Source organism: Dryobates pubescens, chromosome 1 (assembly GCF_014839835.1).
Source record: "Dryobates pubescens isolate bDryPub1 chromosome 1, bDryPub1.pri, whole genome shotgun sequence".
In the NCBI taxonomy this organism is placed as follows: Eukaryota; Metazoa; Chordata; class Aves; order Piciformes; family Picidae; genus Dryobates; species Dryobates pubescens.
In genome coordinates, this window is record NC_071612.1 from 46,340,939 (window position 1) to 46,364,712 (window position 23,774).

At 43.9% G+C, this 23,774-nt stretch overlaps 3 protein-coding genes across 3 annotated transcripts; 2 read left to right on the forward strand and 1 right to left on the reverse strand.

Moving 5' to 3' along the window:
- Window positions 1-1,109: 1,109 nt before the first annotated feature.
- LOC104298581 (probable E3 ubiquitin-protein ligase HERC3) lies at window positions 1,110-21,940 on the reverse strand. The gene is made up of 22 exons (XM_054175042.1): window positions 21,819-21,940; window positions 20,172-20,318; window positions 18,452-18,528; window positions 17,677-17,898; window positions 16,832-16,923; window positions 16,125-16,255; window positions 15,042-15,187; window positions 14,669-14,745; window positions 14,271-14,356; window positions 13,026-13,085; window positions 12,363-12,465; window positions 12,015-12,198; window positions 11,593-11,771; window positions 10,371-10,469; window positions 8,621-8,851; window positions 6,026-6,166; window positions 5,767-5,933; window positions 4,706-4,772; window positions 4,441-4,520; window positions 3,275-3,458; window positions 2,436-2,535; window positions 1,110-2,298 (listed from the first exon to the last, which is right to left on the reverse strand). The coding sequence occupies exons 1-22, from the start codon at window positions 21,938-21,940 to the stop codon at window positions 2,084-2,086; spliced, it is 2,910 nt and encodes a 969-aa protein (XP_054031017.1). The 3' UTR covers window positions 1,110-2,083.
- Window positions 6,314-6,796, forward strand: PYURF (PIGY upstream open reading frame). The gene is made up of 2 exons (XM_054165064.1): window positions 6,314-6,480; window positions 6,655-6,796. Exons 1-2 carry the CDS (start codon window positions 6,329-6,331, stop codon window positions 6,794-6,796), a joined length of 294 nt encoding a protein of 97 aa, XP_054021039.1. The 5' UTR covers window positions 6,314-6,328.
- On the forward strand, window positions 6,831-7,420 carry PIGY (phosphatidylinositol glycan anchor biosynthesis class Y). The gene has a single exon (XM_009898105.2). The coding sequence runs from the start codon at window positions 6,831-6,833 to the stop codon at window positions 7,059-7,061; it is 231 nt and encodes a 76-aa protein (XP_009896407.1). The 3' UTR covers window positions 7,062-7,420.
- Window positions 21,941-23,774: the final 1,834 nt, after the last annotated feature.

A 23,774-nucleotide genomic window follows, 5' to 3' on the forward strand; every position in this document is an offset into this window, starting at 1 on the left:
CAAATTAAAAATAGCTTTGAAAGTTACTCTGGGTTTTAAGGTCCCATGTGATGTTGCATCATACATGATGAAAAGGAAATTCTTCCAGGCTCTAAATAAACCTATTATCATTTAATCTCTAAATCAGTTATTTTAAACTCCAAACAGAATATGTATTTTATGTACTTGCACAGCATAGATCACTGTGGATTTACAAGCCCTAACAGAGGCTTAGAAAAGCATAAAAAAGGAAACAAGCAGTCAGGAGCAGGCTGGTGAATCACAGCAGGCTAGGATGTCAAGACAAGAGAGCCGTGATGGTGTGGCAGTATCAACCAGACATGGGATTGGGACACTTAATCTCAACAGGGACAACAGCTATGGGCTTCTGACAGTTCCTTCTTCACAGAAAAACACACCTGCATCAGGGTGGTACCTTTCCCAGAGGAATGCAAGCACCCCTATGGTATCCTGTCTGCCACAGGCAGGTGAGACAGACAGGGGTTAGCTTTGTGCAGGCCATGTGTCCCCCCGCTGCTTTTGGACAGCAGCTGACATCCTCTGAGGCACTAGCTCCCCTCTATTACCACTGCTGTGCCACCTGCTGTCCTCTACTGCCCTGGGGCTTCAAGCGAGTGCTGGAAGTTTTTATTGACTAATTACTATGCTGCAACTTAAAAGAAAGCTTTCCTTTTCTTAATATGTAACAATTCCTTTTTCCTGAGCTGGACATGCATAAATAACACCCCTGTCTTTCCGAGGAAGAATTTACTTTCCTAACTAAAGACACAAAAAGCACTAGGCTAATGCTCCCTTTCAAAGTAAGCTTACATCATTTACTGGCACTTCACAGAGGAAGCCTCGCTGGTGCAACACAAAGTCAAGACAGAACAGGAATTAAAAATTCCTGCCTTCTCACTTGTAATTTTTTACATTCATCTAAAGCAATTCTGCACCAAATGTGAAAGACCTGGACTTGTTTAGCCCATGCAATACTTCTATTTGAAACACAGTTACATCATCCTTTGACTTCTCTTGTGAGTGGCTCCCCACATCAACAAAGACAGAAAACACAGTTACACATAGGCAGCTGCATAATGAGGGAAGAACACAACTACAGGTGTGTGAATTTAATCAATCATTCAATTCAACACAGTAATACATCTCCTTTACATATGTTGGTCCACTGACACATTTAACACACCAAAGAGAAGACTGCTGGAAAATTATTGGGGTTTCTCTCTCTCTTTTACCTACAGCAAAATACACAGAAAAATACACATCCTACCTTTACATTCTGCCTAACACTGTCAATATCCTACCAGTGCTATGCACTGTTTTGACAACCAGCTTCCAGCAGCCCTGCAAGGCTCATGTCCACAGGATTCTGTAGGCAGAGCTGTTCTACAAGCCTAAAATTTTGATTTAATTGGAAAATGTCTCCTTAGAAGATATAAAAGAACCATGACAAATACCACAGTGCTATCACACTAAATTATAAAAAGTCCATTAATGCTTTACAAATACAACTTTTGACAAAGTCTAGAAATGATCAAATCCTCATCTTAAGAACTTCTCTCAGATTAGTCAAAGGTCTTATGAAGATGAGCAGACTGCTCCTTCAATTCAGTTTGCAGGAACACGTCTCCTTAGCGTTAGCTGTGCCCCAAGAGAACCCTTAACTAATATAGATGAAAACTCTAGCCTAGCTTCCTCTTGCAAGCTTAGCATATACTGGCTTTGTGTTTGGTGATGTACAAATTACAAAGGCCCTGCTGCTGAAAGCTCACCAACAAGACTGGCACAGTGCAAACAGGGTATGCATATATGCAAATACACTCCATCACCAGCTTGCTTCTTGGAAGTGTGTTAAATAGGATTCATCTTTCCTAACTTTATAATCTAACAATCAGGTATCTGGTCTAAGCTCATTTTTATAACTAATATAAAGTCTCAGTGAATACACACACCCAAGTGTTTCTGAAGTGCAATGAAAATAAGGCAGGGTAGAAACCAATACATTGGAATTATTAAGAGAACAATATAACAAGTGAAAGAAAGACTTGTTTTCTTATTTTTGCTTTAAAGTTCTCCTGATCAAGAGTCAGGCCAAGCCAAAACTTTCATTATGCTCTATGGCATAGAGCAACTCTTTCTTGAGTATTCTTTTTGTGCTGTATCGGGGGAGGAACAAAATGAGACTGCAGGTATTGGCCTTAATACAGACCTCATCTGGATTTGCTTCTTGAGGATCTTCAATATGAAATGTAAAATTTTCCTGTCCATAGCCAGGGATTCGATCAGATCCTGACAAAAAAGCTGAAGGAAGGAAGAAAAACAAAAAACAAATTAGCAAATTAAAAGAAACAAACCACAAAATAACATTATCAGAGGATGATGTGTGTTGCGAGGGAGGGAAAAGGGCTATGAAATGTTCAGAATGCCTGATACATTACCAAGAAACAACTTCTTTTTTTCTTCTGGGAGTTTGTGAAACACAGTCCAAAAATTCCTGATGGTTTGATCTAACTTTCCATACTGGATGTAGTTCACATTCTGACAAAGAGATAAATCAGGCCAGTTAATACTATTTACTTTTTTATTGAAAGCAACAATATTCTATAAAACAAATTTTATAATCCTGTTCACAGATATTCAAATCCTCTTAACCTTTAGAATCTACTCATTCATTTGTTTTTCAAAGATTCATATGACAATCCTTGAGCTACGACTTGGTTTTTAGTCCCCTTCACTCTTGTACACGATGTAGAACAGAATAGAATAGAACAGAACAGAATAGAATAGACCAGACCAGGTTGGAAGAGACCAACACTATCTAATCAACTAAACCATGGCACCAAGCATCCCATCCAGTCTCTTCCTAAACACCTCCAGTGATTGTGACTCCACCACCTCCCTGGGCAGCACATTCCAATGGGCAATCACTCTTTCTGTGAAGAACTTCTTCCTAAAATCCAGCCTAAACCTCCCCTGGTGCGCTTGAGACTGTGTCCTCTTGTTCTGGTGCTGGTTGCCTGGGAGAAAAGACCAACTCCCACCTGGCTACAACCTCCCTTCAGGTAGTTGTAGAGAGCAATAAGGTCTCCTCTGAGCCTCATCTTTTCCAGGCTAAAAAATGTAGATTAGAAACAGACTCAAAACAACACCACAAAGCAAAATAAGAGAAAGTCCCTTGAGCTTCCATTTTGCTATCCATGACTTGTGCATTCAATAAAAGGTCAGGAGTTTATGCTCAGCAGACATAGCAGAAATACACTGTGGTTGTATCCAATACCTTTTCCAGCAGATGCCAGTCAAATTTTGTGCATCCCTGGAGAACAGTCTGGAGCTCTACAGGGAGAAACATCTTCCACTTTCTGGCTGGGCAGCCTCTTAAAAACCCTTGCATAAAGTCCTCAAATGGCTTCCGTATCGACTCATTGAACACATAATTCATATACAAGTCAACAAATTCTTTCCTGCAAAGATGTTTTGAAATAATTAACCCAACAGATGCATTTTTTAAAAAGATAATTACTGACAACTTTATTCCTTATTCCTTTATTCTGTATGACTTGTGTTAGTCTAGAGTCTTTACTGAGAGCAGGCTTCGGTGGCCATCATTCAGTGAATAAGTTAGGAGGATTACCATACTGGCCAACATGGATTCACTTTGTTAGTACTTCTTGTACTTCATGTCAACACTGCAATGAAATCCTATCAGACACCACATTATTAAGATGGAACCTAGCAGACTGAAATTCAGTCTACATTCAGCAAAACTCCAACTGAATGCCCAAGAATTACCCTGAAATCCAAATAAAAATTTGCATGGCTGCTGATCAGTAGAGATTTTTTAGCGACATTGTACTTGTACAATCAACTTCAATGTAACCTCTATACTTCAAGCCCTTTCATGCATTTTTATGGGTTCTCAGATCATCTGCGTAAGTCAGGCCACAGAATTTTTCTGTGTCCCTTGTGCTGAGGTTAATATTGACACAATACCTTATTGATAGACTGCTCCATCTCTGTTATATACCAGATATATCCCATATAAATAACTAAGCAGGAAATGTTTTGCCCATTAAAAAAAAAAAGCCTCACAGAGGTGTACCTATAGCTGGGTTTCCCACAGAAGTTGTCCGTTTCCCTGAAAATATTGTTCACAGGTATTTTACACATTTATTAGGAATCTCCTTGTTAAGCCCAGGCATCTCTGTATATGCAGATGCCAGGATGTCCATGGATCGATCCCTTTACTCACAGCTTGCACAAACTGCCAATGTCTGGCACATATGCAGCACATACAGCAACAATCGGAAGCAAACAACCTGCTGGACCAAGACTGAGGGCACAATGCTGATGTGCAGTATTTTCTAAGGGTATGTAGTGATGGGTATAGATACAGTATTTCATACACTTGTAACAAGAGAACAGAATAAGAAACAGAAAACTGACCTGTTATGCCTAGTGACAGGAATGTTGGCACCATGTGTTTTAAGTTCAACGGTAACCATGGAATCTCCTTCTTCCATAATCTATGCATATAAATGAAAACACTGGATGTGTGTATCTATATATGACAAGATATATGTGTGCTACATCATTCTTTTTTTCTGCAGGGCCTGACATAACAGTCTTACTAGTTTGAATTTACAGACAAGTTGCATCATTTGCAGCCTTGCCTGAGTATACACGTGTGAATGGCACAATAACGTCTTACCATGAAGTTCATGCTCAGGTTTCCAAAGATCTCATCACATTCTTCATCCAAAATTCCCTGAAGATTCCTTTCAAAAAACAAAGGGGAAAAGAGGGAGAAGAAATGGGACTATTCAATGCACTTGCAAATTCCACCAAAACCTATCCTTTGATATGCAGTATTTAAATGCATATACATAGAGAACACTTAGAGAGAGCCTTCATATATGGCCCTAATCTGACCTACACATTTATGTCCTGCTCCTGCCATGAGCTGAGGGTAAATCCTTCACTTTGAAGGATTGCAGGCAAGTTCATCCCCATACCTTGTGGGGATAACTTTAAACAAAGTTCAGTAGCAAGTGTGCTTGGACCACAGCCTTATTCTTCCAGACATCATCTAGTGAGAAAGTAAGTGTGCACCAGGGGGGATGATCTGGGAAAATTGTTTTGGGATGCATCGCTTCTCAAAGTATTGCAGGCAACCTGTTGTTTCAGTCCACTGAGGACTCATTTGCACCTCAAGGGAGTTACTGGCTTGTGAGAAGGGGTTCTCATCTTCTCAGATGAACTTCAGGGGCCTAGAAGATTTATGTTGATGGCAGCAGCACTTCTCCCTGCCATATCTGCCTGAAATCTCCTTTCACAACATATGTGGCACAACTATAGCATATGGTAATACTGTGTTTATGCATAATAGCATTGTGGAAACTGGTAATTAGTAACATAGCGAAAGAAACAACATTACTAATTGGGTGCTTAGTTTCCATGTCCAAACTACAGCTCAAAGTATTTTCAGCTGTATTCACATCATGGACATAAGATACCATGTGGAGCAAAATCAGACCCCTTCTAAGCTGTGGGGTCTGGCTTTTTACTTTGGTGATGACAGCCGCTGTTTGAGGCCTTGACAAGGCCCACTTCAGGAATGTGTGGCTTCTTTCAGCTCTGCCACGGCAAACGTAGCTGCCACGGGTACCCCACATATGGCCTTGGTAGGTATCTCCATGCACATCCTCAGGCTCCGAGACCCGCCCCAGCCGTATTTTCTCATCAGAAGCTCGGGCCGTGCGTGGTTCATACCGGCCTGCGCCTGGCGACAGCTCTTCCAGGTCCTCCAAGGTGGGCGCCAGGCCCAGCAGCTTTTTGTAGAGAGCGGTGGGGAAGGGGAAGGGAGCCATGCGCCTGTTATACAGGGCCATTCCGCACAGCGTCCCGATCTGGAAAAAGTTCTTCTTTGAACTCGAGGCCTGGTTAAAAACAAACACAGTTTTAAAAGCTATAAGCGCCTTTTTCGGGGAGCAGACTCCCCAGCTCCCCGGCCCCGGGGTCAACCCCTTACCTGGCTGGGGAACCACGCCAGACCAGAGCCGACGCGGCGGAAGGCTCCGGTGTCGGGATGGCAGAGGGTCCTGGCGGCGACGCTGAAGAGCTCCTGGGCCAACCCGCCATGGTCCACTCCTTCCTCGCCCACGAATAACACCTGCGAAACCCGGAACATCCATAACGCCGGGGACACGGACACCGGCACCGCGGCAGAGAGGAGGGGAGCGGAACCACTGTGCGAGCGCGGCGGCGCAGCCCGGGCGGCTGGAAGCGCCCACCGGAAGCGGCGCGGGGCGCGGCGGGCCGTGGGGGAGCGGTCATGCTGCGCGGCGTAGGGGCCGTGTTGCGAAGAGCGGCGAGTGGCGGCGGAGGGCAGACGCCGGGGCAGGGTCCGGAATCAGCGCGGCCGCAGGCGCTGGAACCGTCGCTGCTGGGCTTCCTGGTGTGTCCGCTCTCCAAGCGGCCGCTGAGGTGAGGGCCGGGTGCGGGAGGGAAGGCAGCTCTCGCTGCCCGCCCTGGCTTGCTACTGCCCCGAAGCGAGCGAGGAGGACTAGCAAAGGGCGAACCCTGGGTATTCACTCCTTCTTGGGTTTTGGTTTGTTTGTTTGTCTGTTTTGGGTTTTTGCCCCCGACTTGCCCGGCCAGGTACGAAGAAGCTACCAACGAGCTCGTTAACGACGAGCTAGGCATCGCGTACCCTATCATCGACGGCATTCCGAACATGGTCCCAGAGGCAGCCAGGACGACTAAGAAGAAGCCCCCAGCCGAGGACTCCAAGCAGCCCTGAGTATCTACCAGTCACAGCAGTGACCTGGGAGGAGATGGCTGGAGGAGGCATGCTCCCCTCCCTGCCCACACTGACTGTACTTGTTCCTCTCCTGTCCTTAGCAGGCTTGTTCTACTCAGCCAGTGTTGATGAAACCTTCCCACAGGGCTGCACCAGCACAAACAGCTTATGTTTCTACAGCCTCCTCCTTCCAGTTACGATACCAGTTTATGTATTCTTCCACCTGTGGACCTGGATGGGAATTAAGCTTTTTCGTCACAACTAGTGTGATGCATTCACTAACCTCTGGGCTTGCCTAAAGCAACACAATTTATTTAATCTCATCAGGTGTTGCAGTTGACTTGAGTGTTCCCTTCTGGCACTAGTGACTGTCATTTCCCTGGTAGTATCAGGACCTGTATGAAGTCATCTGCAGCAGCCTGCTCAGGCAGATTAAGAGGAGGAATAACGACAAGTATGTATTCCTTCTAGCATCTCCCTCCAAGAATGCTGTGTGTTTGTAGCGGCACTAATGAAAATCTGTGTGAGGTGATTGTTTTCACGAGGAAGAGCTGTACCCTGTCTGAAGTAACTGATCTTGAATAACAAGTAATGACAAGTCAGCAATATGGAGTTCTCTTTGAACTACAGCCTGTGCTTTTTGTTTTGAACTGATACATCTGTTGAAATGTATTTGTCTCGCTGTCAGAAGAACATCAAATAAATTAGGTTGAAGTGTAATAATAAAGTTTGAGTTAAATGAAGAATTTTACATGTATGGTACCCATGTCTGATTGTCCAGTAGCTGCTTCCTTGCATTCTTCGGTGCTTTTTGGTGGGATACTAATAAAGTAATCAAAGTGATCACACTGCTACTGGGCAAGTAATGCTGTGAAACAGAGTTATATTAAAAGGCTCACTAGCCAAATGCAGCTGTTTGTCAGGGCTCCTTGTACAATCAGTGGAGAGAAGGTTTAGCTCTAGAAGACAATACAGAGCACAAGCCCTATTCTCTCTAAATAAATACCTTTTTTTCAGTTGGTGTAGTAAGGAAGAGGGAATGAAAAGCTTTGACAGCTCCAGCTGGCAAGAAAGCTCAGGCTTACTTGGAAAGAATCAGAACAGGGTAACAGGACAGTGAAGTCAGTATTTACAACAGTACAGGCATGATGCCAGACTTTTGATGGCCCTTGTGTTAGTGACTGATACAACACATGGTCCTTGAGCTGAGGTCTGCTCTGTACAGGTTCTCACATAAGACATCTAATAGCTTTTGCAGGGCAGGGTGATACCTAAAGAAAATACAAAACTTTGGGGTTTGTGTGGGAACCACAGACTAAAGGCACATGGAGACAGCAGCACTACATTGAACTTTCATCTCTTGCTAGCAGTCTCCTTTTCTTTCCCTTCAGACAGCATCTCCACGAGAGGAACAGCTTTCGTGGTTATGTGTCTGGCTGGCCTCAAAGGTTGGCTCCCAGGCACTGGCTTTTTCACATACAGCCAAACTAGCCTAGAGTCTTTAAAAGTCAGTCTAGCAGTAGTAGTAACACTTGGCCAAGTACTAGTTTCCTGAGCAGTCCTATTATGTTACCCTAAAGCAACTACACAGTAAATAGCACTGCCACTTGCATTTAACTTACGCCAACAAAGCTTGATGGCTACCTCACATGAAAGATAGTGCTCTCCAGATTTACTCTGCAGCCCCTGTGGAACTTGTTTTGTAACAATTTGATGAGCAGTTGTTTTGTCGTATGCTCAGTGACTACTGAACCCCTTCAGTAACACTGAGAAACAATGCTGCAACAGTGTAGTCAAAGACAACAATACAGTTTGGTGCCTTACCTTTAATATCTTCTTGAATTGCTGGGTCGATGCATTATTTAAGCAGGTCCAGATGTCTTGCAAAAGGTACTGTCTTCTGACTGGGAAAAGCCAGCATTTCTGCTCTGCAGTCCAGGAAGTACCGACCATTACACAATGGATGGACAAAGCAGTGCATTCTACGTTATGAATGTTGGTCTTGTCTTTCATGTCAAATATGAATGGATATTTGGTCAGCTGCCATTGGGACATCTGAAATGACAAGAAATAAAAAGATTTGCAAAAGCAGAGTTCAGGGGTGCATGTGCAGACCAAAGTGACAGTCTATCCCCTTGTCAAGCTCCTGTATCTCTGAAATATACCTTTGCTGTGCATGTGATGCTGCAAATCCTGATTTAGAATCCTGCCAAACTGTGGCAGAATGAGTGATTTAGGTCACTTAAAGAATCACCACCAAAGGTATTTGGAAGAGTGATTTTAATATGATGTTGTAAACTTGAAACTCAAAGTTTGCTGGCAAGGCTCACTCTTTCCTACTACACAGAAGAAACCTACAAAGGAAAACCAAGTTAGAGTTGAGGTGGAATGATTTGCACAAAGACCAGATATATAAAAAGGGAAACCCTCCTTTTGTGTCACAAGGTTCAGTTGCTTCCCAAACACCTGAAGGAGCTTAGGTGTGGTCATGCCCAATCTCAGACTCAAGCAACATATTGCATCTAATGGAACTAATACAAAGGGTAAGGAAAAACTCTGGCTGAGGGAGCCACCAACAGAGGCACACTTTCTGAATGCAGCTTCTAAACACTTCTGTGAGTAGGAACACACTGACTGAGAGGCATCTGAACTACCTGTGCAGGAAGACACTTTGTGTTACAGTGCCCCAAGAGTAAAATAAAGATAGTGATTTTAATAGCATCTTCGATAATTCACCTACCCAGATTACAGGACACTGTTAGAAATGTTTTATTTATGAACTATAATACCACAAGTAGATATTGATATACAAAGTAATCCAAAGTGTTACATATCCAGTGTGACAAGGCAGCAACTTCAGCTAATGTCCTATTTGGCTTTTGATTTCATAGTGTTTCGCAAACCTCTTCTTCTCTGTTTAATTGATACAAAATTGCTACATTAGCAAACAAAAGCTTATGGAAGAATTGGGCAATTGTCCAGCAAATTCCAGCCAAACTGCAAGAAAACTGCAATTTTTTGCCTAAGGAAGCATCTAGTATCCATGTTTCCATTTCAAGCTGTTTCTTGTGACACTGATTGCATTTTCACTCCTTCATGTCATGAAGAAACAAACCATTTCCCTGACTGTTTTTTGTTACCACGGCTTTAGTTCTAGATGTAAGTAAATCTAAATGCTTCAAAGGGTTTCTACATAAAAGTTCTAAAGAGACTCCACAATATTTCTGTTAAGTAAACATAATAAAATCCAGAGTAACAAGAAGTGTAACAATCATTCTTCATGGTGCTCTTTCACACTGATCACCAGTTCAAAGCAAATAGAGACGCTTAAGATGCTGGAGGACAGCTCTGACTCCCAGAATCAGGGGTCTTCTCAGGAAAGGCACTATTGTAGCTGCTAAAATAGCAGAATGGTAAATGGCTTGCATAATTTGGAACAGCTGGAGGACTAGGGAAAATGCATTGTCTTCAAAATGTACTGGGCTAGAGCCTAGAGTTGAATTCCATATATACAAACTCATTTAAATGAAATAGAAAAGGCCTGGTTTATACTGCTGGTAAGATTTATACTTACATTTTGGGCACTAAAGAGACAATAATATTGTACAAACACTTTCACTTGAGGCACATGGAAGTTGTTTTCTTGTACTCTGAAACCAGTTCTGGAGTTCACCTGCATTGATACAAAATTAAAAGGAGTATCAGCAGATCTCATGAGCTAAGCATCTCTGTGCCAGGACAGGACTAAGTAGTAACCAGGCTTTCTGCAGAAAGAACTCAGATCCTGCACAGAAGTCAAAGGATAGAAGTGCTATGAGTAGCACAGCTCTCAACAGTGTGAAAGCCATGTATAAAATAGCAGAAAAGCAATTTACAATTAATATCCCTTAGCAGGATTCCATCAGGAAAAGTATGCTTCATTTTCAGTCTTTCATGTTGCAGGAGAATCCAAAGTTCTCTATTCAGGTTCATATATGGTGCCTGACAAAGATATGATTTTGAGGGAGGCACCAAACACGTAAATCTCTAAATAGTGTAACATGTAAAGCTCCAAATGATGGTAGAGTAGGCCTGCTGCACTTTTGAGTTTATTTACCAAGATAAATGCAGATTCATAAATAAACTTTAAGGCCCAAATCTGTATTCTCAGCCACAAGGACATTCAATCCTGAACAAAACTTAAGAATTCTCTCTCATTCATACTCATACAAGTGCACGCTGGAGCTCTTGACTTCCCTAAACTTTGAACATCTCAGCAGGAGAAAGCACGTTTGTCAACAAGAATATAGTTATTGCCCTCTTTCTTCCCTTGAAGCTAAAGATGCTCTAATCCTATTGTCCCAGAAGATTTCTCAGGTAACAGGCTCTTATAGCATTGCACAGCATTACTGTGGCAGCCACAATGTGCCAAGAAGGTGGGCTGTTGTTTAAATGCTGTCAGCAGTTACTAGGGTGAGGGATCTCAGCAGCAGCAAGGGGAATGGGCAGGCTTCTGTAATGGCCACTGCATCCACTGCATGTAGTCCTCACACCACTGAAAACAAACCCCCAGTGGCTATAATGTGCCTCAGCTCTTTATTTCTATAGAGTGTCAGCCAGGCGCAACACTAGAGCTGGATTCCTTCAAAGCTGTGCTGGTGTAGAGCCAAAGAGATTCCTAATGGAACATAAAATGACAAAGGCCCCATGTTCCCTTGTAAGAAGGAAACTCAGAAAAATCTACAACTACAAAGGATTTAAATACCCTAACTCATATCAATACATCCTACCCCATCACAATCCAAAGTCTGTATCACCTGGTAAAGGATCTGCAGTGTCTGCAGAATCGCTGTTTCAGGAGGCTCCAGGTCGAAGGGGTTTCTTTGACAACATATGATTTCCTTCAAAAACTGAGACAAGATTTTCTGGGAAACCCTCTGATATAGAATGACCAGCTGCTTGAAAAAGGATGTTTCTAGACTTGACCACAGGCATTCTGTAAAGAAAACAGCTAGTGAAATATTTGTTGCAGGTAACATGCAAATAACTGTAATTTATGAATGAAGCCACATTGTCTCTTTGTCAAATGAATTAGCATCACCCCATCACCTCACCCTCAAAAAACAAAAGCATTTCTTGTGCGCTGAACTCTGGATCAAACTGCATCAGCGATTCCTGCTCTGCAGACAAAAATGACCATGCGCTTAAAGCATTCAGTTCTATTATCATAAAATCCTACCAAGAGTTTGCTGGTCCTTGGGCTGTAGTTTCATGATGGCTTGTGCTAGCAGCCTGAGTGAACGGTAAGAGCTGTCATCCTCTCCCTGCAGAAGGAAAGGCAAGATCAAGTAGACTCTGAAATTTTCAGGTGAGATGGGAGAGGATGACAATGATGGCAGTAACTTCTCAATTTGCTTGAGCACCTGTAGAGTTAAAAAAAACCACAAACAAAACAAGGGTTAAAAACGAAATTACGTTTTGCCAAAATCATCTATGAATTAGGCTGCCCCAAAATTCCCAAGTTTCATTTATGAATCCAGAGCTCCTCAGTATCTGTGCAGCAAGAACCTTTGTATCAGACTCTTACCTCCTGCAACACTTCAGGCATTTTGCTGATCTTCTTATAAAAATCTTGCACTTGTGACATGTCTACACCTGAAACCTCTTTGGAAGTTTTGAAATGTTTGTCTCTATCACAAAGGGAAACAAAAGAACACCAAATTATGTGAGAAGTTGGGGGGGAGGTTTGTTACTAACTGAACAGTGAAGCATCATAACATCAGAAAATTCTTGAAAAGTTCATCTGACTCCAGTGGGTATAATTTCATCTGTTCTATGAAGATACTCCCACTATGGAGTGACTTGATTAATGTCCTGTCCTTTTTGTTTTGTGTAGCTATGCAGGGTTAATGGTAGGCTCCTGTATTTCACCCTAAAACCACTTGCACTTCACTGCTGGGAAGAGTTATTATGGATCCTTCAGGAGCTGTAATATCGCCTAAAGGGATTATCATCATCTGTCAAATGTAACTATGGGATGATCTGCTAGAGTGTGAGCTGCTAAAACAAATTTCAATAGGACTTGGGGGATAAAAAAATCAATTTTAACTTGGGCTTTGAGAAATACAGACTGTATCTTCCAAATTTAGATACAATTAATCTCTTCTTCATGCATGGGCTAAAATAGCACTTTCTTGTCAGTTAACATGCAGCCAATACATTCTATTATGTCTAAGTCGGTGCATACTACCTTTTCTGCAAGAAGCTTCCATTGATGCACGCCTCAGATGAAAAGATTAGTCTAATATTCCTGATAGTAAAAAACAAACCAAAGTCAACATGAGTAGGAACATCAGGATTTTAACTCTGAAGAAAACAAAAACCATGTGTACAAGCGTGTCTGCACTTGACCACACAAAACTTTTCGTGGCACCACCACACCAAGAGCATTGTAGAAGACGACATGGCTGAGGAGTTACTGATCTTTGACAAGCCACCTCTGCTCTCCTGGGCCTTGTGAAAGCACCTCATGCCAGCCTGTACTGCATGCTCTTGGGTGTTAGAATGGAGATGTCTTTTCCTGGTAGGTTGGGACATTAACTGATCTCTTTTGTTGTGGGGAAAAAAAAAAACAAAACAAAACAAACCAACCAACCAAAAAAAAACGAACAACCCACCACTGCAGCATAGGAGGGAAAAGGAACCCCTCTATGGACAGGATCTTTGTGGCACACTGAGGGAAAATTCATCAAGGGATCCATTTACTGCTACACGAAAGCTGTGTTCTCAGTATCTGAAGAGATGTTAGAATTACATTCCTAGTTCTATTCTTATGAAAACAGCTATTGATCAGTTTCCTGTCAGTCCCTTCCTTTTGAGATGGGGAAAGAACACTCTCACCATAACAACAACTGCTTTCCATACAATCCAAACCATACTAGAAGTTGTCAGGGAAATACATAGATCCAAATTAACCAAGATTTTTAAATGCTCAAAATCAGCAGTTGGAGTCAGGCTTGCCCAAAGAAAATAGACTCCCATGTAAGACCTGAAGAAAAAAAGACTACATAATCTGAATTCTCATCCATAAGTGAAAAGCTTCCCACAGTAATACATACTTACTGCTTTTGAAATGGGTAACTAAAGAAGAGATCACTAGTTGTTAAATGCTGACACAAAGCGTTCCAGTCTGGGTTCTGTGAATTGTGATTGTTGCACAAGGCCTGTCTGCGGAGCAAATATTTCACTGATTTAAATAGTGAGCTTTTTATCTACTTAACAACCATTCTGCACAAGAAAACAGGTTTCCAAAGCCAGGCAGTACATCTGCTCTGTTCCTGCAAAAAGGTTATCAAAGGACGGTTGCTGACCAACATCTCTTTTTCCTGTGCAAAACCTAACTAAGAAGTGCTGGTAGAAGACTCTGTTTCAGCTGAGAAGATCATATATTAAGGAAACAAACAAAACAAATAGGCCCAGCAGGATTTTTACTTACGTTTTTATAGTCTCCCTGTGTTGCAAACTAGGATCAGAAAGCCACACGTTCATTTCATCCTGCAGAGTGGCAATTCCATTCAAATTCTAGGTGAAATGCATGAAAATATTGACAAGATTACAGGTCCAGCAGATGAAATTCTGTTTTCAAGGCAATCATTACAAGAAGATTTCAGTGTAGGTATGAAGAAATTAATGGTCACCCAACGTGATCCAGATGCACTAGCCACAGAACAAGTACATAATTGCAATACAAGTTAGTTTCTGGATAAGCACAGAAAGAACTGCAAGAGACATGTATGAACTTGGAGTACTAAAAGCAGGATGGAAAATTCCACTGTTTCCAGCAGTAATGTGAAAAACAGTGAAGTCAGAAGCCATGGTCCAATATGCACACACCTTTCTCTTCTTGTGAAGGACAATAGTTGGGTTTCCTTCAGCAGTAAGTTCAAGCACCTTTTCTGACTTTTTTTCTCCTGTTAAATAATATAAAAAGCGCTCAAATGAATATTTGAAGAGACAACTGGTATCTTCAGAGAGCTCAGTGCACAGATGTGGAATAGTAAACAAGCAAATCCCTCAGATAGGATCAACCTTTAGACAGACAGTAGCTATGTGGCCATTGCCCATAATGATAAATGAAGCGGCTTTGGATGACTAAGCAAGCATGTGACATATTGTTAGCCTCTCCATGTAAATATGAAATCAAGAAAGCAAGCATCTCCTTGGAAGAAACAAATACAGAATGGTACACATCTGCAATGCTCATTACCCTGGCAGCATTTTCCAGTGCTCACTGGTGCATTGACAGGAAGTGGTATCAACTGATTAGTTTTTCTCTTATCTCCCAGATGTCCTTCGTCAGAACCAAAAAAATAGACTTTCTCCAAGGAGGGGACATAGACCAGGGTGTACTGTCTGTGCAGAAAAACAGTCATAATAAGTTAATATCACTGGGCTAATCAGAATACAACGTACAGATACATTTTCAGAGTGGATAGCTGAGGCTTGTCTTTAAGTCCTGATGGTCCAGCTACAGAATCCCTTTAACCAAAGTCTTAGGACCCTTCCTTTAAGGGAGGTCATAGATAGGAAGTCCAGGAAGGCTGTGGATGCCCCATCCCTGGAGGTATTGAAGGCCCGATTTGATGAGGCCTTGAGAACCTGGTCTAGTGGAAGGTGTCCTTGCCCATGGCAGTGGAATTGTAACTAGATGGCCTTTAAGGTCCCCTCCAATCTAAACCATTCTAAGAACGTATAAACATTCAACAATAAAGAAAAAGACAGATGTGAATTTCCTACACTGTCCTGTAATTTACACTCGTTCCACATACAAAATCAGTCTCATGCTTCATAGCTTCACGTTCTTCCATTTTCACAAGTGCAACTTCTGTGCTGCAGAGCCTGATACATAGCCCAGGAAAGTTAACAGGAGACTTTTCTGGTGCAGTTTGAGAAAGGGAAAATGAAACTAGATAATTATCACCACTTTTGGGTTCTTTCTAAGCCCCCACCAGTTTGTCAAAGTGGACAGGAACCCTGCAGCTTTCCCAATTCAGACTTTTAATGGTGTTTGTCCTTCAGAACCCATTACACCTCTCAGTTCTTCAAAAAGAAAAACAACCAACCAACCTACCAAACAAACAAACAAACAAAAAACCCACAAGGGCTTTTAGTATTTTTAGCAGCCCTCTCCCTCTGCGTGGGCTGAGGGTTCTGCTTTCTGTGGCTGTGGCAGGAGAGCAGCTTACACTTGAAGACTGGACAGTATTCTGAGACTGCTGACCTACTAGGACGCAGGGTGTTTCTCCCTAGCACCCTGATCTTAGAAGGCATGTAACTGGTATTTTCCCACCTGCCACAGGCAACCTGCGAAACTCTTGCTCCCCACAGCTCAGCCACCACACGAGGCGTGAGTTCATTCCGGGTGGAGTTGTGACCAAGCTGGCCAGCCCCTCCTGCTCCAAAGGTGCACACCAGCCCCTCCTTGAAGACAAAGAAGGAAACAACAGGATCACGGAAGTATTAACAGTATTCAAACGGCCACCACCAAAAGTGAAAGCCAGCAAGACACACTATGGGACTTGATTCAAAACATCCCTGATTCTAACACAGGTAGAATTCACTGTGTATCAAGCCTAATCATACACTGTAACGTCCAAATCATTTAGCTTCTGAGACAAGCAATTTAACTCCTGAGATAATTCCCTGTTGTTTAAGAATTTTGCTTGTCTGAGTAAACCCTAGTGAACTAGCTATCATTCACTTTTTCTGAAGTCCCTGATATGCTACAAAACCCCAAAATAGCTTCCAAAAGTAGAACTGCAAATCTTTGCTCCAGGTTTCCCATTCACCCATCTCCTTGCAAAAGCTTGCATGCAGGTGATGGGATTGTGAGAAAAGGGCAGTGTCACCAATAGCTCAGTCAGCATTCCTTGGGGATCATCTTCAGGCTTGGACAGAAGCAAGCATTGCCTTCCCAGTTTTCCATGCTGACTCTTAGCAGCATAGCTTTTCTCCCAGGGGGAGGTCTCAGATGTTGACTTTCCATTTCAGACTCACCTTAGAGAGAACTGCAGTATGATCTGCCCCACATGAGAGAAACACAGTCTTCCAGTGCTCTAAGGCTCCAACATATGTTGGGCAGTCCCTGTCTGAAGAGAAAATAATGTTGCTAAGGAGAAGGAGTACCAGAGAGTCTCTCACAAAGAAAGATTTAGAAAATGAAAATAAGGGGACTTAGCACTTTTCTCTCTTATGGAAATTAATGTATTTACTACTTGGTTTAGTATAATGCTATATCACATTATTTTCTCATAATCTTCTCTTTTTCTTAGTACTTTCTTTTCATTTACATTTGATCTGAAACAAAATGCAGTGATTTCACATCTGCCTGCCAAAAGGTACTTGGGTTCAAAATGTCTGATTCTCAAGGGTGTGGACTCATTCAGATCCTGCTGACTTCAGATTCTGTCTGGCTAGGGCAACTCTGCTCTAACCTTCTATGTCTGAAGACAACAGGTGTTTTTAATTCTTCTCTCACCTTTGTTTACAGATAATTAAAGAAGGCAATAATGTACAAAATCAATTTCTTTCATACAAGACTGCCTGGAGAGAGAATGGGAGAGGAAAGAGACCTCTGAGAAGATAAATAGTTTTAAGAGCCCATGATATCCAGCTGGCCACATAAAATAAAGAAGTAAGACCCCTAAATCCCTTGTCCTTGCATGCTTTTCCTGGTCAAGATACTATAGCTCAGAAACAAACAAATTATCCAGGTATACTTTCCTCAAAAGACTTTACTGTCTACTGCTGCTCCAATGGGGTTTGACAGTCCAGAGCTACTCCTATGTCTGCAGTAAGCTCACTGACCACAAAAACATCTTCCTACTGCTGCCCTTTCTTACCGTTTGTGTCTCCAAGTCCCAGCTGTCCAAACTCGTTCTTTCCCCAGGAATATACAGCTCCAGAGAGTGATACAGTGATACTGTGAGATCCTCCAGCAGCAATTTGAGCAAGTGGGATGCCCTGTAGTGTTTTCACCACCTGTGGCTGGGAGCTGAATGGGGTTTGACTCCCCAATCCAAGCTGTCCGTGGGTGTTCTTGCCCCAGGTGAAGATCACACCACCTTCACAGAGCGAACGAAAGAAAACAGCTCAGTCTCACTGCTTCCCTTGAGCCTTTGCACTTTGTCAATGGGACCAACATCGGTGCTGGTTTTAGGGTGCTGCAAGGTGAAACCATCACAAGCAACCAAATCTCCCTCTTTGCTTCAGACCCCTTTTGGTCAGTCTCAGGTTGCCAGTGTGACTCAGCCCAGCAAGAACAAAGGCAGGGTATTTCCATCTCTAAAGCAGTACTTGCAAGAAGTTCTCAACCAGAAAAGTACTTCATCTTAAGAATGGGCAGTTCTGGTGACTGCACCACAGGTGGCCACATCTGCTCTCCACAGCACACCTTTGCAGAGGGGTAGTATTCTGGAACTATAGAGAGACAGAGCTACAGGTGCTGGGAGGAAAGGGCAGTGCTGAGAACCAGCACACTTTGTGTTCCCCACCCATGACTTACTACTGTTTAACAGTGTCACAAGCCACCAGGAGGAGTTCAAACACTCCCTTTTGAAAGCAAGCCTACCATAGTGGGACTGCTTTTGGAGGAGAAATGTGCTTGGAAAAGGCTACCTCTGGACAGTGCCATGGAGTGGTAGTTCCCACATGCTATTTGTACAATATCTTGGTTTTCTAGTTCTTTCACCAGCCTACAAAGATAAGGAAAAAAGTTGAGTCAAAATAGATAGATGCTGTACCATGAGACAAACCAAAGATGATCTGTTTGCCAAGTTCTAGCATATTTAGCAGGAATTGTGATGTAGAAAAACATAGGTCACCTGTAAGTTGATTCACCCTGGTCTCATCATGCTAGCCTGCTGGGCTAGCTCATTTGATTGTGGTTTGCATCACAGCAGGCTGGAAGAGAATCAGGCTCAGCCCGTGGCATAGCTTAACCAGCAGATGTACTTGGGTCTTTCATCTGCAGTTTTTCCAAGCCACCTGTGGTTTGTAAGACATGTGCATTACTCTAATAGGTGGTACCTATCCTTACTAAGTTTGAGAGAAAGCAGTCTCCTGTGCATCCAAAGCAGCTTAGGTCTTGGTATTATCCTCAAAGTCAGTGCATTTCTTGCTGGATTAAAAAAGAAGTCAAAATTTTAGGTACCAGAAACGTATGTGTTCCAGTTCTGCCTCTACAACAGAAACATGCCTTAGTCTTTTGATGTTACCTTTAGGAAAAGCATTTTCTGACTTTTACTGTTAAGAAATAGTAGTTGTTTCACTTAAGCAAGTGTGGTTCAAATAGAATGAATCACTTAAGAGTTATAATGTCTTGTGCTGCAGAATGCTGCTTGCTTAGCTTTACTTAGCCTGAGTAGCTGGATTTGCTGAATCATAGAATCAAAGAATGGCTCACATTGGAAGGGAAGAGATCATCTACTCCAGCCTCTCCACCATGGACAGGGATGCTTCTCAACTAGACTCAGGGTGTTCAAGGCTTCATACAACTTGGCTTTGAACACCCCCAGAGAGAAGGTATCTGCAACCTTCCTGGGCAACCTATTCCAGAGTCTCACCACCCTCATACTGAAGAACTTCTTCCTAAGATCCAGTCTAAACCTACTTTCCCTCAGCTTTAAGCCATTCTCCCTTGTCCTGTCTCTAGACACCCTCATGTAAAGTCCCTCTCCAGCCTTCCTGTAGCATCTCTTCAGGTATTGGAAGGCAGCTCTAAGGGCCCCCTGGAGGCTTCTCTTCTCCAGGCTGATCAACCCCAGCTCCCTCAGCCAATCCTCACAGCAGAGGTGTTCCAGCCTTTGGGTCATCCTTGTGGCCCTCCTCGGGACTCACTCCAACAGCTCTGAACCCTTAGGCTGCAAGCTGTACATTTGCACTAGAGTTTACTGAACTGTACTTACTTAGTCAAAAATAGGGCTTCCAGAATGAGTGCAAATCAAGAGATATGGAGGGCTTCAAGGCTGCAACCATCACCAGTAGCTGCAACTAGTCAAGATAATAGCCTGCAGCTACTGAAGGAATGCAATGAGTCCAAAGGTGTCGGGAGCATCTCAAACCAGAATCACCATTGGACCAAAGGGCACATGAGAGGTGTGTGAAGCCTGCATGAAGGGTGGATGCATAGTCTTTAAGGGTATAAATTCTCAGGCATTTCTTAAGAAAAGGTCCCTCTTGCATGACAACCAGCTCAAGCTAACCCTGCTGCTGTATCATTATATTATTTATTTTTGTGAGATTTTATGCCTGAGACTCTGCTTTGGGAAACCGAGGGTTCAGATTGCACTTCTTTACCAGTTATCATTCATACTTCCACCCCATGAAAGCTTCTTACCTTGTTGTAGACCTGACAGCTGGATCTCTAGTCCAATGTTCAGAAAGCTTCCCATCAGGGAAGAGAACAAGCTTATGTGTTTCACTGTGGTTTGAGCATTGCACCTGATTCCTCTTCAGCTGCGTGTGCCCTGCAGAACAGATACAGCTACACTAAGAAAACAGGCATCTTAACCATCTTGCCCCCTTCCCTAAGATCTCTGTGTGTTAATGCTTTCACCAAGAGCTTCTACTCCTCAGGAAAATGCGTGACAAGTGTGTATGACTTGTTTTCTCAGGAACCTTGGTGTTTCGGTGTCTTACCCACTGCCTGGTTTCACACCAGGTGACTTTCCTGGCTACCACGGAAAGGCATTTCTCCATCTCTTAGGCTGCTGTGCCACCAGCTCCTCAGACAATCAGCAAAATCTCAGCAGAAGCATACTCTGTTACTTTTGCCCAGCTGTGGAGAGTGTCCTGAGGAGATAAAGCACTTCCTGAGGTATCTGACTGCCCCACACAGCTTTGGTGGTGAGATGCCTTAAAGTCAGATGTTTTTACAAGAACTGGAGAAACAATAATTGAAAATGCACACATTGCCTGTTTTCAGTAGAAGGAAGTCCTTTCTTGTCTGCAGCTGAGGGGCTGCAGATGCTTTCCTGACTGTGAGGCACAGATCTGCACATTTACTCACGTGACCCTACTGCACAGCAAAAGTGTCTGAGAGCCAGGATGCCCAAGCATGAAGGGTAGCCATCAGCAAAGCCTTCTCTGATTTAACTAACACCTCTGGACACTCACTGTCCACCCTTCTCACACCTCCCCAGCTTAAGCACAACATGTTATCAGAGAGGAGAATTCTTATCTATTTGCCAGTATAGAATCATATGATGGTTTAGGTTGGAAGGAACCTTGAAGATCATCTAGTTCCACTCCTCACTGCCATGAGCAGGGACACTTCCACTAGACCAGGTTGTTAAAAGTGTGATCCAACTTGGCCTTGAACACTTGAACGTGTCCAGAGAAGGGCAAGGAGGCTGGTGAGAGGCCTTGAGCACAAGCCCTATGAGGAGAGGCTGAGGGAGCTGGGATTGTTTAGCCTGGAGAAGAGGAGGCTCAGGGGTGACCTCATTGCTCTCTACAACTACCTGAAAGGTGGTTGTAGCCAGGAAGGGCTTGGTCTCTTCTCTCTAGCAACCAGCACCAGAACAAGGGGACACAGTCTCAAGCTGTGCCAGGGGAAGTTTAGGCTCGAGGTGAGGAGAAAGTTCTTCACCGAGCGAGTCGTTCGTCATTGGAATGTGCTGCCCAGGGAGGTGGCTGAGTCACTGTCCCTGGAGGTGTTCAAGAGATTGGATGTGGCACTTGGTGCCATGGTCTAGTCATGAGGTCTGTGGAGACAGGTTGGACTCAATGATCTTTGAGGTCTCTTCCAGCCTTGGTGATACTGTGATACTGTGTGATACTTCCAGGGAAGAAGCATCTACAGCTTCTCCAGGAAACCTGTTCCAGTGTCTTACCACCCTCTCAGTAAAGAATTTCTTCCTCGTATCTAACCTAAACCAACCATCTCTCAGTTTAAAACCATTACCCCTTGACCCATCACTGCACTTCTTGATAGTGGCCCTCCCCATTTTTCCTGTAGGCGTCTTAGGTACTGGAAGGCTACTGTAAGGTGTCCCCAAAGCGTTCTCCTTCTAGGCTAAACGACTCCAGTTCTGTCAGCCTGCGCTTATAGAGAAGGTGCCCCAGCTTCGCGGTCCTTCTCCGGACCCATTCCAACGAGTCCATGTCCTGCTTATGCAGGTTCTCCCTCCTTCCAGCCTTTCCGGATGGCAGCACACTGGGACAATTTTAAGCATCTCCTGCAGCGCCTCGCTGTCTCCGAGAGGCAGCGCGGCAACCTGGTACGACTTCGACGGCACCTCCTCCACGGATCTCTGCCCGCCCACGCACGGAGGGTCCCGCAGGGTCTCACCGCCGAGTGAGATGTGCACGGCTCCGGGGGCGGGTCCGCTCTCGAACAGGGGACTCCCATCCCCGGCAGGGCTCTAGCAGCTCCTGCCGCCCTCCCGATTGCTTCACTTCCCCCGGTCAGTACCTTCCGTGCCTCGCTTGCTCTCCTGACCCCGCCGCCGCTGCCGCCGCTGCCGCCGCCGTCCCGCCGCCATTCCCCGCTCGCCGGCCGCTCTACAGCTCGGTAGCAGCTGGGACAACACAAGGGCAGGGCCGGAAAGGCCCCGCCCCGTCGGGGAAACGAAAACCGAAACTTGGCGGGTGCCGCGGCAGCGGGAGTGAGCCCAGGATCCCCGACGTCCGAGAGTCCAACGGTGTCAAACTCTGACCCAGCTGGGTGACGTCAAGCGGCAAGTGAAATGCCCTCTTCGGAAATACATCAACATCCAAGAGCCTTGTGCTTCCATTCTCACACCTCTTTCTCTTCCATCATCTGCTCCACGGACCCTGTCGGCTTCCCCCCAGGAACGGCCACCCACCCTGCCCCTTCTCCCACATTTTCTCACTAGAGGGATGTAATTGCTGTGCAAGTGAAACTGCTCAAGTGAATGCCTAGGTTATAGTGATGCTGTTTAAGTTAAGAGTTAAATATATTACACTGGTCTTCTTTAAGGAGGACCATTGATCGGGGGGGGGGGGGTTATGGTACAAAGCTATTCACTTGGAATAAACAACGCGTGCCTTACTAGGAACCATGTCCTTGAAGAGTAGCCGACAGACTGATGATGCCTAGCCAGTGCTGGAAGTTCACATCAAAGTAAAACAAATTGCTGCAAGAAGACACCAAGGACATCACAGATCATCAAGACATAAAGAAACAAGAACTTCTTGTCAGCCAAAGAAGCTTTTATCAGTAAACTGTGAAGATGTAAACCGGTTGCAACTTATGTTCCCAGAGAGGGAACTTTGCTTGTTAACATGTAAAACTAAAACACACCACCACCACCCCCCTGAGCTGAGAAACCACTTACGGACAAGACCACCCCTCTCAAGAGCATGTGCTCGCAGTTTTGTAGATAGGGTTGCTTTAATTGAATGCAAAGAAGCTGTAACCCAATTAAGTAGTTTGGTGATAAGAAATTGTACATAATGCATGGGTATTTTGGGGAGGGGTGGGCAACCCCTAGCATCCAAACTTGCACAACTTTGTTAATAGATCAGTATCTCAGCTCTGTATGTATACTGGCTGTTGACCGGCGGGTGAAAGAATCCAGGTTTTGGACAACACATGCATGATGATGAAATACGGGATACTGACGGGAAGGATGAAACGGATCAAAACATACAGCAGCATGTTCATCGTATTCCTCCTAGTTTCCACTGATCAGTCAAATTCAACCTGCTTAAGAAAATGTTATGTTCTTGAATACTTAGCATAGATTTTGGTGGGACACTACAGAAGTCCCAAGAAGCACAACACAAATCTCCATTTTATACTGGCATTCACTGAAATGCAGTGGAAATTTTGTTACAGAGGCACTAGGAATATTTAGTGTGACACAGAAAGGCACACAGAGACCCCTGGAGTGAAGAAAAAGTATATGGAGGAGCAGTGGAAGCGAAGGAAAGTGAACTGGAAACATACAGTAATTAACTTCTTTCCAGGGAA

Bases quoted from the DNA above. Each gene is read 5' to 3' on its own strand.
- LOC104298581 (XM_054175042.1), bottom strand. From the start codon at position 21,940: ATGGACTCGTTGGAATGGGTCCGGAGAAGGACCGCGAAGCTGGGGCAC. The intron at 3,459-4,440 runs GTCAGTTTTCTG...ACATCTTTGCAG, and splicing joins CCTGTCACTAGGCATAACAG to GAAAGAATTTGTTGACTTGT. The intron at 2,536-3,274 runs GTATTGGATACA...TCTCTTTGTCAG, and splicing joins ACTGGCATCTGCTGGAAAAG to AATGTGAACTACATCCAGTA.
- PIGY (XM_009898105.2), top strand. From the start codon at position 6,831: ATGGCTGGAGGAGGCATGCTCCCCTCCCTGCCCACACTGACTGTACTT.
- PYURF (XM_054165064.1), top strand. From the start codon at position 6,329: ATGCTGCGCGGCGTAGGGGCCGTGTTGCGAAGAGCGGCGAGTGGCGGC. The intron at 6,481-6,654 runs GTGAGGGCCGGG...TTGCCCGGCCAG, and splicing joins CTCTCCAAGCGGCCGCTGAG to GTACGAAGAAGCTACCAACG.